General features: G+C 35.1%; 1 protein-coding gene across 2 annotated transcripts in view; it reads left to right on the forward strand.

The window, feature by feature from the left end:
* The window catches only part of SLAIN2 (SLAIN motif family member 2), a 60,430-nt gene extending 47,743 nt beyond the window's left edge, over positions 1 to 12,687 (forward strand). For both annotated transcript variants that reach the window (XM_081303949.1, XM_081303950.1), the window contains 2 exons: positions 8,340 to 8,652; positions 9,968 to 12,687. In XM_081303949.1, coding sequence (XP_081160075.1) covers positions 8,340 to 8,652; positions 9,968 to 10,034 — 380 coding nt within the window. In that variant the 3' untranslated portion in view covers positions 10,035 to 12,687. The remainder of the gene's footprint in view (positions 1 to 8,339; positions 8,653 to 9,967) is intronic.
* Positions 12,688 to 15,173: the final 2,486 nt, after the last annotated feature.

A 15,173-nucleotide genomic window follows, 5' to 3' on the forward strand; every position in this document is an offset into this window, starting at 1 on the left:
ATTTTCCTGTTACCTCTTTGTTGTTGTGTGTAATTTGATTATGTTATGATCAAACAATATACTTCTTATATCTTCAGTTCTTTTTAAATTGTTGATATTTGCTTTATGGCTCAGCATATGGTCTTGATCTTAGGATGGGGACCACTCCAGGAGGAGTAGTAGAAGGAATAAATGGAGCTAGAATAAAAGAGAAGTATTGAGTAGTTTCAGATGAGATCTTGGTCCTGAAGTAAGAGCAGAGCAGAAGAGTTGAACTTCTCTACAGGGAAGTGCCTGTAGGCACTTGAAAAGATTGTGTATGCAGTGTGCTATTGTTAGTGGAGTACTGATTAGATCCTGTGTGCATTAGCTGCTATGGTTGATGGTATTCCTGAGTCCTTATGTATCCTTGCTAATTTCCTGCCTGTTTCTATCAGTTGTTGAGATGGTGATGAAGAAAGAGGTGGTTTTGCCCACTCCTCATTCAGTTCTATCAATTTTTTTTCTTCACAAATTTACAGCTTTGTTGCTTAGTACATACACATTTAGGATTGTATGTCTTCTTGATAGTTTGAACTTTATATCGTTACGAGTCATCCCTTTTCATCTTTTCAGTTTTTATGATTGTCCAAATCTACTTAATATAGCTTTTCCTTATATATTTTCAGAAGAGAATGTTCTGTACTTTTAGTCTCCCTATGTTGTTATACATGAAGTTTCTTATGAATAGTGTGAAGTTATGGTTTTTAATCCACTCTGCAAATCTGTGATTTTTAATTGGTATATGTACACCATTTGCATTTTATGCAATTATTGATGCTACCATTTATATCTGCCATTTTATTTTTTGTTTTCTGTTTTTAATTTCGCTGCTTTCTTTTTCTCGCCTTTCTAGGGGTTACTCAACCACTCTTTAGAATCCCATTTTTACATGAATGGAATTCTCTAGGATGTACTGTTTTGTGTCTGGCACTTATTTTACTCAGCCTAATTTTTGAGAGTCACCCTTGTGCACATCAGTAGTTTATTCCTTTTTATTGTTGAGTGGTATATATTGTATGGATATAACACGATTTGTTTGTACATTCACCTGATGAATATTTGAGCTTTGTTCAGTTTGGGGCCGTTATTAATAAAGTTGTATACAAATATTTGTATGGATATGTGCTTTCATTGGGTGGACATATGTTTTCATTTTCTTTGGCATAAAATCACTCAATCCTTTTGTAAGCATATTTTATAAGAAACTGTCAAGATTATTTTTCCAAAGTGGCTATAATATTTTATATTCTTATCAGGAATGTTTGAGAATTCCTTTTTCTCTAAGTGCTCAAAAATACTTGTCACATAAGTCTTTTCTATCTTAGCAATTCTGAATAGATATGCAGTGGTGTATTAGTCCATTTCCTATTATTATAACAATACCTGAGACTGGGTAATTTATAGTAAATGTAAATTTATTCTCTCACAGTTCTAAAGGCTGAGAAGTCTGAGATCAGGGTGCTGATGTCTTCATGTGAACCTTCTTACTGCATCCTCACATGGTAGATGGCAGACAGGAGCTCTCTGTCCTTAAATGGCAGAATAGCAGAAGAAAGAGAACCCACTCCCATATAAGCCACTCCCATATCTGCTCATGAGGGCAGAGCCCTTGTGACCTACCACCACCCCAAAGGTGTTATTTTAGGGATTAAATTTCCGATACGTGAATTTTGGAGAATGCATTCAAACTATTGTAGATAACTTACCCTGGTTTTAATATGCATTTTCTTAATGACTAATGGTGTTCAGTGTCTTTATTCTCGGTCATATATTTTCCTTTATGAAGTAGCAGTTGAACTCTTGCCAATTTTTTAAATCAATTTTTCTTGTTCTATGCCTTCTGAATACAATATACATCAGAGAGAAACACTTTTTGGGGGGGAGGCTTATTTATTTTAATTATTTTTTATTTTAATGTGTTATATATGACAACAGAATGCATTATAATTCATATTACACATATAAATCACAATTTTTCATATCTATAGTTGTACACAAAGTAGAGTCACATCCTTCATTTCTTCATACATGTACTTAGGGTAATGATGACCATCACATTACACCGTTTTTCCTACCCCTGTGCTCCCTCCCTTCTCCTCCCTCTCCTTTTCCCCTTTGCCCTATCTAGAGTTCATTTAATCCTCCCATTCCCCCCCAGCATATTATGAATCACCATCCTTAAATTAGAGAAATCATTCAGCATTTGTTTTTGAGGGGGATTGGCTAATTTCACTTACCATTATATTCTCCCACTCCATCCATTTACCTGCAAATGCCATGATTTTATTATCTTTTAATGCTGAATAATATTCTATTGTGTATATATATGCACCACATTTTCTTTATCCATTCATCTACTGAAGAGACATGTTTTGCAAACATTTCCTTCAACTCTTGATTTGTCTTTTCATTTTCTTGGTGGTTACTTCACTTGTTGGTTTTGATGAGGTCCAGTATATAACTGTTCTTTTACGGTTAGTACCCTGCCTGATAATTCTTTGCCTAACACAACAAGGTCATGAAGCTCTTATCCTATGTTTCAACTAATTTATTTATAGTTTTATACTTTACATTTATGTCTGTAATGCACTGAGTTAATTTTTGTATATGTATGAAATAAGGTTGAGGTTCACTTTTTCTTGTATGCCTATCCACTTGTTCTGCACCATTTATTGAGAAGACTATCTGTTCCAAATATTCTCACCCATTTATTAAAAATGTATTGACCATATACATGCAGGTGATTTATGACTTATTTTGTTCCAGTGATCTGTAGGTCTACCCATAGGACAATAGCAAACACTCTGAATTACTGTAGCTTTATAAGTTTGGTAGTATATATCCTTAAGCTTCATGCTTTTTCAAAGTTATTCTGCCTATACTTGGTTCTTTGCATTTCCACATAATGTTAGAATTAGCTTGTCAGTGTTTACCATTAAAAATAATTGAAAACCCTATTGCAGTTTGAATTGGGATTTCACTGAATGTATATATAAATTTGGGGATAATTGGTATCCAACAATGTTGTTTCTTATGATTCCTGAACTATACACAGCTCTCCTTTTTAAAATTGTCTTTAATTTCTCTTAACAGTGTTTTATAGTTTTAAATATATAGATCTAGAATATACTTTGTTAAATGTATGCCTAAGCTATATTCCATGCTAGATTGTAAGTAGTATTGTTTTTAACTTTATATCTTTTTTTTAGTGTCATACATATATACCATGTTTATTAAACTTTATATCTTGCTATCTTGCTAAACTCACCTATTATGTCTGATATTTCTTTGGATTTCTAATTATATAATCATTCCATTTCAACATATGTGCCTTTTGAAAGAGAGGGCGGCATGCAGTACTGGCTAAGTATTTCACTACAATGTTAAATAGAAGAAAGTAAGAATAGACATCTTTGCCTTCTTCCCCCATGTAGGATAAAAGCATTCAACCTTAATCAGGGGCAGCTTAATTCATAGTGTTAATGTCTATGTCATTTCTGACTTTACCATTATATATGATGATATATTTAGTTTTTTCATAGTTTTTCTTTATTTCATTTAAAAAGTTTCATATGCTCATATGGTTTTCTTTTAGTCTGTTAATGTCTGAAATTGCATTGGTTGATTTTTCAGCCATTATTACCAACCTTGTATTTAAACAACCTAGTATCTCTGGGATAAACCCTGCTTGGGCATGATGGCATCTTTTTGTGTGTTTTTGGATTTGATTTTGTAACATTTACTAAGGATTTCTGTATCTGTGTTCTTTTATTTATTTGGCTTTGATATCAGGGCATTGCTGACCTGATAACAATGACTTAGGACTATGTGTCCTCTGTAATCTGAAAAAAAAATTTGTATAATATTCAATGTCAAAATCTGCAGTTAACATTTCTTTCTTTCCTTCCTGATACTGGTAATTTGTAACATTCCTCTCCCCTCATTGGTCTTTCTAAAATTTTACCAGTTTTGTTGACATTTTAAGGACCATTTGATCTACCATTTTTCTCCTTTTCGTTTTTTTTTTTCCTATAGCTTATTGATGTTTGCTTTTATTTTTATAATTTCCTTCTTTCTACTAAGTTTGGGCTAAATTTACTGTTACTCGCTTTTTTTTTTTTTAAGTTGTATCCAGACACAATACCTTTATTTCTTTTATTTATTTTTATGTGGTGCTGAGAATCACACTCAGTGCCTCACATGTACTAGGCAAGTGCTACACCACTGAGCCAAAACCCCAGGCCCTGTTACTCACTTCTTAAAGTAGAAGTTTATCTAATTGATTTAGACTTCTTTTCTAATAAAAGTATATTAAAAGCTATAAATTGAACACTGCTTTTGGTCCATTCCCTAAGATTTTATGTTGTTTTCATTTTCATTCAGTTTGGAATATTTTGTAATTTCCCCGATGATTTCTTCATGAACCCATGCATCATTTAAAACAGAGGTTTTTCAATTTCCAAATATTTAGGACTTTTCTATACCAACAGGTATGGCCTAGTGAATGATTTCTATACTATTCTTGAAAATCATATATTATTTGACAGAGTATTCTAAAAATGTCAGGGCAACTTGACTCACTAGTGTTCATGCCTATGTCCTTTCTGACTTTCAACCTATTTGATCAGTTACTAAGAAAGAGGTGTTGAATTACTCAACTCTAGTTTTGGACCTTTCCCCCCACTTTTCACTTATGTCCTTTGCTTCATGTGTGCTGTTATCTGTTTTGAGATACACACACACACACACACATTGAAGATTGATACATCATTTTTTCTGACTCCTTTAACATTATAAAGTCTGTTCCTAGTGGTAGTGTTTTTCTGATAAAAATTATTGTAGACATTTTAGCTTTTTCATGATCAGTACTGATATGGTGCATCTTTTTCCATCCTTTACTTTTAACCTCCATCTTTGTATCTAAAATATGTCTCTTTTACATAGCATGTATTTGGCTCTTGATATAACTAATTTTTCTCCTGGTGTTGATGATTGTTTTTCTGCTTGTATTTAGTAATTATTGAACAGTGGACATTGTAGAATTTTACATTATTCTGTAATAGATTTATCTTCTTTTAAATAGTGTTAGACTTTGTTGTGGCAAGTAATCACATTATATGTGGATTAGTTTGACCTTTTCTAAAAGGAGAGATCAATGAATGTTTTCTTAAGGGCCATATAATACATATTTTAGACTTGTGTGCAGTATGGTCTTTGTAACAACTGCTTAATTCTGCCAAAATAATTGAAAGTAGACAATATATTTTTAAAATGGGTGTTGCTGTATTCTAATAAAACTTTATTTACAAGAACAGTTGACTTGCTCATCAGCAATAATTTGCTAAACTCTGCTTTAGAGACATGTTTTTCTTAACTTTGTTAGAGTAGCCTTTACGTATAGTTTATCGCTTCCCCCTCCCCCGCCCCTTAAGGCCTGACCCTTTTGGAATATCTCCTGGCTGCATTTGGAATATCTCATAGATATTTGGCAGGGACTTGTTATTGTAACAGGTTGAAACCCAAATATGGATAGTTCTGTATGAGCTTTGGCAACTGTTCAGTTTACAGTGCTCCAGACTTCTTGCCCAGTCTGACAGAGCTTCACTCTGTACTTCTCCAGCTTAGTATTCAGTTCAGCCAAAGATTGAAACAGACTTCTGAGCTGAGGAGGTCTTCTGTTCAGCCCCCTCCTCTAAGGTACTGTGCCCCTCAAATTCTGGTTTTTATCTTCTCCACTCAGCAAGATAGCTTTGATCTGTATAGGTGTTATGGCTTGGACCTAGAAATGCCCCTTGAAAAGCTAATGTTTGGAAAGCATGGTCCCCAATGCAGGAATGTTCAGAGATTAAATAATTGGATTATGAAAGCTGTAACCTCATCAGTGGATTAATCTATTAATAATTTGAATGGACTACTGAGTGGTAACTATAGGCAGGTGGAGTATGCCTGGAGGAAGTAGTTTACTGGGGGCATGCCCTAGGAGATTGTTTTGTCCCTGGCTCCTTATTCACCACTATCCCGCGTCCTTCTCTGTTACCATAAGCTGAGCAGCCGTCCTCCACTGGCTCTCTGCCATGATGTTCTGCCTTGCTTCAGGCCCAGAGCAATGAATTGGCCAACCATGGAATGAACCTCTGAATTAGTGAACCCCAAACAAACTTTTCTTCCTCTGAGTTGTTCTTGTTAGATATTTTGGTCACAGTGACCAAAAAAAAAAAAAAACTGACTTAACAGTAGGATACTCCTCTCTGATCTATAGCCATAAAATGTCTTAGGGGAGAGGGGGAAATCATCAGTTAGACCATGGGACTCTATGTCTTATTTGTTTTCCTTCTTACAGAGATCATGTTCTTACATCCCCTGTTGTCCAGCATTTTAATGTCTTTAATATATTTTGTCCAGTTTTGTAGGTGTTTTTATCAGGCAGGTAAGTTCCTTCCCCATTTCTCTATCTCGGTAAAAGATCCTAGTTTTTAAATACATACATATTTAAATTCCATTTCAGACTTATTTCTGTGAAAGTGGTATCTGAGCTGCCATATATTTTTTCAAAAGCTCCTTAAGATTCTGAGGCCCAGACAAGTTTGAAAGTCATGGTTATACGGGTTTTGGAGCCAAACATATAATTTGAGTACATCATGCAGTGGGGTCTAGTATATATTCAACACAATGGTGCTGACACTTGGAACTTTAGTCACACAGAGAACAGGCAAGATCAGCTAGGAGGGAAGAGGGCTATGAACAAAAACTATTGAAAGGGAAATAGGAGATGGATTTTTCCTATTTTAAAGTTTTGAAGCCAAGGTTCATTCTCTCTCCCAAAAACTAGATGAAATTAGTGTCCAGACTCATTGTCTCCTGCCATTGTTGTGATAGACCTTATTGCCACTTTTGGCATATAGATAGATTGGTAGAAGTGAGGAAGATGAAAATGTGTAGAATAATACATTTCTATGGCCCAGGCTTAACCTCCATTCATATGCTACTCAAACTAATGGAGGTAAAGTGAAAGTAGTTATCTTTCTACTTCTGATCCCTTTTCCCTCTACCACCCTCTCTCCTTCATTCTCTCTGATTCCCTACTCCAGAGTTCTTCCTTGGATAAAGCATGTTATATAGTGTGTAGCCACCTTTGGGCATGTGAGGAAACTAAAACTGGTGCCCTGTCAGAGGCAAGTTATCTAAACATGAAGTAAGCAGAGAAAGATGAATGTGTACCCCAGAAAACCTGAACGTACATTGCAGAGCAACCAATTGAAACAATAAAATTTATTTTAAAGACTTGTTTTGGCTTAGAAATCAATGTACATTGTACATTTTATTCTTTTGTGTATTGGTATTTGTTTTGATATAAATGTTTTACTTAGTAGAATTGACATTCTAGAAAAATATACCATTTTTATTCTGTAACTTCACAGACGGACCTCTTTATAAGCCCCTAGATTCATAAATTCCTTGCTTTGTGAGGTATAGCACTAGGAGATTTTTTGTTTGTTTAATTCTTAGTTCCTAAATTTTTAGTTATATTTTGATAGCAGACTTTGGAGATACAACCACCAGATATATTGGGGTTTTTTTGTTTGGGTGATGGAGTTTGAACCCAAGGGCTTGTGCATCTAAGGCTAGTACTCTACCAACTGAGCTATATCCCCAGCCCGATATATTTGTTTACATGAACGTTTCTTTGAGGAGAGAAATGAGTTTCAAATTCTAGACAATACTCTGATAGTCAGCCTTACCCCACACCTCTAAAATGTTCTCATGTGACCCTTGTTAGTTGCTACAGTGAAACAGAATCCTATAGAGCCATTTCTCTTCTGATATTGTGGGTTCTGAGCTGGCCTAGTTAAAACTTTTTTGGGGGGAGAGAAGGGGAATACTGGGGGTTGAACTCAGGTTGAACTTGATCACTAAGCCACATCCCCAACCCTATTTTGTAGTTTATTTAGAGACGGGGTCTCACTGAGTTTCTTAGCACCTCACTTTTGCTGAGGCTGGCTTTGAACTCGCAATCCTCCAGCCTCAGCCTCAGCCTCCTGAGCTGCTGGGATTGGCATACGTTACCGTACCCAGCTTGGTTAAAACATTTTTTTAAGGAAATTTGTAACCTTCCAAGTGAGGACTTGGTTATTTAGAACCAGTTATCTTTTTTCCTTTTATTAGCCCAGAAATATTCTTTATTCCTTGCACATATGTTAGAGTGAAGTTTCGTGAATACGGACATACTAGTCCCCAATCATCAACTGTAATGTAAAGCATTGGTTTCACTTATACTTGGTTTCCACTCAAACCATTGGTTTCTCTTTACCATTCCACAGTACCTTCTCCAGGCAAATTCCGCTCCCCTGCAGCACCATCTCCTTTGGCTCTTCGGCAACCAGTGAAAGCATTTAGTAACCATGGTTCTCCTGGTAGCCAAGAAACAACACAGTTCACACAAACCACCTCCTCACCTGGGCCTCCTATGGTTCAAAATACAGTTCCAGCAAATCCTCCCAGCAATATCAACAGCACTACTTTAACCAGACCTGCAGGGACAACGGCAATGAGAAGTGGATTGCCCAGACCCAGTGCCCCTTCTGCTGGGGGTATACCAGTGCCTCGCAGCAAACTTGCACAGCCCGTTCGCAGGTAAGTGACTTGTTTCAGCATTCCTAAGCACATGAAAGGAGGTAGGCTGGAGTTAGCCTTACTTAAATTTGATAGTGAACTTAGAGAACCATAGTAGGTTCCCATTAGCATCTTAGTATATGAAATAAAACGTTACTTCTTTGCTCTGATGAAATCCTCATTTGGAACACGATACCAGTTTGGTACACATTAAATTTATCCAGATGCCTAATATGTTCAAAAAGACTTCTAGAAAAAAATCACAACTCAATTTGGTTGTGATATTTGTTCATTTTGAATATAACTATATTTAATAAAGATAATAAAAATGTGATAGACTCTAGAGTGATATTTAAGATAAAACTTGCAGCTACCAAGTCTTAGTACAACTTATAAGCCTAGTACAATTTTCAAACCCTGGCACAATTCAGAATTTTCTGTGGAATTTTTTTTTTTTTTTAATAAATGTAAAGGCCTAAATTTACCCCCACAGAGGCTGACTTAGTTGATCTGACATGAGGCCCAAAATCTGTGTATGTGGGTTTTTTTTGTTTCTTTGTTTTGTGTGTTTGTTTAATCTTCAAGTGATTCTCATGCCAACCAGGATGGGACCCATGATTCTAATTTTTACCATTCAAGAATAGGATTATCACCATCAATAAATTTACGTATCAATTACAATTAAACTTCAAATATTTATTTGCTTATGAAAAGGCTTTTATTCTCTAAGTATTTAAACTGTATTACCTGTACTTTGATTCTAATGTAAACAGTTTACGTTTCCAAATTCAGTAGTAGTGTGCAGTGGCTTTTTATGCTCTCTGCACTGTGCTAATAACTTACACTTTGTTTAATCTTCACAGTAATGAATAGGTACTCTTATTATTTCTATTTTTTAGAGGAAGATATTGAAATCTAATGAGATAAAATATTTTGCCTGCAGCCACACAAATTATGGGGCCTTTAGTTCCAAGTATGTCTGACTTTAAAGTCCTTTTAGCCACTATCCCATACTGCATCTTTAGGGATCGAAACACAGAGCCTCTAATATTACAATCATCATTCTACCTCTCAAAACAATAGGTTCATTATCCATGTAGTGGAAAAGGTGAGACAATCTTTCCCTTATCTTAAGTGAGTAGCTATGTTAACAAAGAGGCTAGAGAAGTCACTGTGAAACTTGAAAGTTATGAAAAGGCAGAATGAAGAAAGGTTGTACAAATAGCTATGCAGAGCTTTCTGAAAGGGATGCCACCTGAAAAATAATATATGTGAGAGATAGTGTGGTAGTGTTTTGTAAAGACATGCAAATCATTATAAAATTGCTTTATTTCAGATCCTTGCCAGCTCCTAAAACCTATGGTAGCATGAAAGATGACAGTTGGAAAGATGGCTGTTATTGACCAGCAAAGACAAGAATGCAGAGGTCCGCGGCTTCATGGATACCCCTTCACCAAGCTAATAAACAACTTTTATATGCAGACTGTTCAGATAAGACTCTTGGGATTTATAAAATCCCAGCCCTCTCTGTCTTATTAGCACAAACCGACAGAGATGATCAAGCAGCACTTTAATGACATTTAACATCTGATGTGTTTGGTAATCATACAATCACTCTACACGGAATCACTTTTAGTTTTGTTTAATAGAACCTTGGTTGATTTTTAAATATTTGTCAAAGGCCAATATCTGGGCAAATACCTAATGGATGCCAAAGAGAAATGCCCATTTGTAAATGAGAGAGTACCTTTGTGCACAAGAAAATGGTGAATTTAGGCTACCTAAAACTTCGCATTCAACCTAATTTACTGTATAAATGGTATCAATAAATATTTGTGTTAATGAGAACTAATATTCTGACTAATTATCTAAAGTGATTGAATTCTCCATAAAACGAGGTTAAGATTTGGGGTTGGGAGGAGAATGGGAGGAAGAAATCCAGACTAGAGATTAAAATATGGTACATACACTTAAAAGAATCTATGGATTATTTTTTTCAGATTTATTGGAAAAATTATTTAATCTTAAATTTTAGATATAGCTCACATCAGCACCACCAGATAGTGTTACAGTGTGCATCCATCATGTTGCATTGACACATCAGACTTATCTGTGTTTGTTTTGATTGCCAAAAGGGCTCGATATCAGTTGTACAATCTTTCTAAACTTTATAGTTCCTGGCTCAGGAAGATGGCCTTTGCTACTGAAGCCAACTTCTTCACATGCTGTTATCTGTCACAGAATTAAGATATCTCATTTATATCGGCAGGTTTTCCATGATGGGAAAGAACAAGTGTGTGTCTTTATTCTTGATACAACACCTCAGTGCTTACAACCTGGAACAAAACCATACAGTGAGAGAGAGGGGGAAAAAAATCTATGCACTTAACCTACAAAGTCTCTGGTGATGACGGTTGAATTATTGCTATTAAATGGCATAACGGTCTATTATGTGGTAGGAAATATAGCCTGCTAAATCCTACTTAGGCTGATTCACTTTATACTGGGTAACTGTATAAAATCTTTTGAAAATACTGTCCCTTTTGACTTAAATTCTGCCTTACATCAATTTTTGCATTTTTGGTAACAAACCTACTGTATCTGACTCTAACCTGTTAAATAAATACTTGCTTTCTAATGGCTCTTATATACCATCCTTGAAATCACCTGTTTTTGTTTTATCAGATTATTACCAAACTAAAACTTCTTCTGTAGCAGACTTCTCATTTTTGACATCAGGTCTGTTTTTAAGTACTTAAACAGCTCTAAAATATTGGCAGTTGTGTCACCTAAAAGATTTTAGAGATTTAATCATAAGTTTATTTCCTATTAAAGACATTCTGTAAGTTGGCAAAGGAAATTGAGAGAGAAATGGAAGACAATATTCAGAACAGCATTGAGGTTGATAGGTTAAAAGAGTAATAAAACCAAGACTCCCATTTTGCTGTGACTGACACCTAATGGCTTGACCATTAGGAAGGCATTGGGTTAGCACAAGCAGCTGCAGATTTAAACTGCCAGTATGGTGTATATTGCAAGGAAGAAATTGTATCCTTGAATTGAAGGTGATGGGGTGGGTCTGGGAAGAATGATGCCAGAATTCTACATGCTAATGAACTGGAAAATGTTGCTTTTTCAGAGGAAAATAAAGCATCTGCTTTGGTGAGGGGGGTTATCTCATGTAAATCTAAGTAAATAAAGAATTAGCCACTGTCTCATTTTAAAATACCATCCATAAAAAAAACAAAACAGGTCTCCATTTTCAGTGCAACATTTCAAAAAATATATGCTGCAATCTAATAATTAAAAGGAACTTTAACCCTGTTATGAAACATCCATTACCTTTTTAGTTAGATAATCAGTTTCAAAAGGAATATTCAGGTTATTTAACTTTGTTTTTAAATGGCTGCATCAGAAAAAAAAATGTCTATTTTTTTTTAATTAAACAGTTTCATCACTTGTTAAAAACATATTTTGGATCTGAGTTTGGTAAAGTATTATTTTACCTGCTATTGTACTACCACAGACTTTTGGCTTTTAGTTTCCTAAAGAGAAAAAAAAATGCCTTTTTACTAGAGAGCCTTTGTGTATTGCCAGTTTTTCTGTTTGGGAAAATCTAAGGATTTACTGTGGTTAGTCTTACAGAAGAAATGTGGATTTGATAAACTAGTGCCTATGATTTTAACTTATGTTTGATATATAGTAGTAAGGGTTTTATGAATGTTGATTATTTTGTGCCAACAGCCCAGAATTGTCATTTATATGTAAGCAGAAAGCTATGAACTCTGCTTCCAAAGTTATTTAATTTTCTCAGTGTTTGAATGTTATTTTTTGTAAGTGTGTTAATAAAAGTGTAAAGAATTGGAAAAAATATAAATATTCTTAACTCGAGCATTTGCTGGATCATTTTTCTATAAAACTTGTTTGTATAATATAAAACGCTCTCTGAAGAGTTGACTTTTTTCAGTTTTCATACCCTGGAAATCACATTTTGTAAAACTGGGGACCATTCATAATTGTCAGATACTTTTTAAAATTATTTCAAAACATCACTTTTATAGGAAAAAAAGTTTTTTTGAAAGAAAATGAGATACATATGTGGCCCCAGATGTTTGTATAACTCTAGGATGATCTAGACTATGTATGTTTAAATTAACTTTCTATTGACTGTACAGGTGTCCATTTTTGACATAACGCATGGTCCTTTTAGATCACATGAAGTTTGATTTGCAAACATTTCTATAGCCGAACTTGTATGTGTGGTTGCTCCTTAATAAACAGCCTGACCATAATGTTTATTATTAAATTTATATTTGTTTTTCAAGTGTTTTATTAATTTCTGGATATGGTAAGATTTCTTCTTCCCCCAAATTCCTGCAACTGATTTTAATTTCTCAGTTGGTTTTTTTTTAAATACACAACCCCAATTTTATTACCCTTTCAGTTTTAGCCTTCTTGATGTTGAATTATATCATATTCTCTCTATCCTAGTTTATTTCGTATGTGGATTATTTGGAGTAAATTTGTAGTTTGGTTTTCTGGGAACTTTTTTCAGATGCTATGAATTGGTGTCTAGTTAGAAAAATCTAGCATTATATTAAATAAGAAAAAAAAGAATTTTCCCAAGAGGGAAAATTCAAACCAAATATAAATACATCTTTTATAGGTGGAAAAACTAAAACTTGTACATGGTTTAAAGAGTTTCTACATGTTGCTTTAGGAGAAGTATTTGCTGTGCCTCATTTTACAGTCTCTCTCAGACAAAACTAATACCCTTATGCTTGAATTTTTCTCCAAGCCAACCAAAAAACTTGAACTGTTTAATAATAGTTAAATTTCAGTATACTTGTAAGTCAATAAATTAGAAGTTTACCTAAATTTACTATGTATCCAGTGAAGCAGGAAAACTCACATGGAGGTTTTGTAAAATATTTGCCATGTCAAAGTTTACTTTGAGATACAAAAGCAGAATAAATGTTAAGAGATTTTTTAGAGAAAGTAACTGGTGGAAGGGAGTAAAAGCTTGCGTGCAAAGCCAATTTGCACGCATTTTGAATGATCCTAAATAGAAGTTTGCATGAGCTCAGTGGCCGTCTGGTTACCAGTCTGAAAACGGAGTAGATATCACACTCCAGCCTTATTTACTACAACTCACTTTAAACATGCCGATTTCAAACCAGTTCTTTCTTTAAATACACATCTGGTCCTTAAGAAAGATGACCAGATGTGGTGATGCAAGCCTATAACTGCAGTGACTCGGGAGGCTGTCGCAGGATCCCAAGTTCCAGGTCAGCCTCAGCAACTTAGCAAGGCCCTAAGTAACTTAGACCCAGACTCAAAACACACAGGGCTGGGGACATGGTTCAATGATAAAGCACCCCTGGGTTCAATCCCCAGTACTAAAGAGGAAGGTAGATTGGGAATGATTGGTCAACAAGTACAAAATTACAGTTAGAAGGAAGATGATCTAGTGTTTTGTTGCACAGTACAGTGAAAATAATTTACAATAATGTGTATTTCAGAATAACTAGAAGGGTTATTTTGAATGAACTCATCATAAAGGCATGATGAATGAGGTGATGGATACATTAAAGACCCTCATTTAATCATCATACATTGTGTATGTGTTTTAAAACTAAAACCACTGAGCACAGTATTATCTCTGAAGTCACTGATGACTGCCATGATTTAGGTGAATTTGCTACAAATAGGGCTGGGGATATAGCTCAGTTGGTAGAGTGTTTGCCTTGCATGCCAAGGCCCTGTGTTTAATGCCCAACACCCCCCCCAAAAAAAGTATAAAAATATTAATTCCAAAATTTGAACAAATCTAACATTGTCCTTCATACAGTATCCCTTATTGATGCTGAAGTGCCTCTCCCAATCTCCAAGAGAAGAAAAGACACTATTGGTTGAATACAATGCCAGGTTTTAAGGGGTGGGGTGTTGGTTTGGTTTTGTGCTAGGGATTGAATCCAAGGCCTGTGCATGCTATGCAATTGCCCACCCACTGAGCTGCACCCCCAGCTTCCATAATGCCAGTTTTAAAATACTTTAAAGATATAACAGGCAACCAAATAAAGAATTGAGATCATTTATATTAAAGTTCTTCCACTTTATAATCACCTGTAATGTTGTGAAAACATTTCCATGTCCCACCCCAACAATGTGTATTCCAAAGCAGAAATCTTATGAGCTGGGGCTGGGGCTCAGTGGTAGAGTGCTTGCCGAGCATGTGTGATGTCCTGGGTTCAATCCTCAGCACCACACACAAAAAATAAGTAAAAAATAAAGTTTTTATGTCCAACCTACAATTAAAATTTTTTTTAAAAAAAAGCAGAACTCTTGTCCCAGGTTAAAAATTTCTAAGGTTAGGTGCCCATGAAGTGCAGTCAGAGGATTAAAGTTATGACACAGTAGCTCCCCATGAAAACCACATGGACAGAATGGGAGTAGGCCATTTTTCATGTTTGCATAAGCGGGCCAAGTCCTGAACAAAACAGTAGATCCACATCATAAGTGCCTGAATGCATAAAATATAA

The sequence above is a fragment of the Spermophilus citellus genome (assembly GCF_964194105.1).
Source record: "Spermophilus citellus genome assembly, chromosome: 8".
Classification (NCBI taxonomy): domain Eukaryota; kingdom Metazoa; phylum Chordata; class Mammalia; order Rodentia; family Sciuridae; genus Spermophilus; species Spermophilus citellus.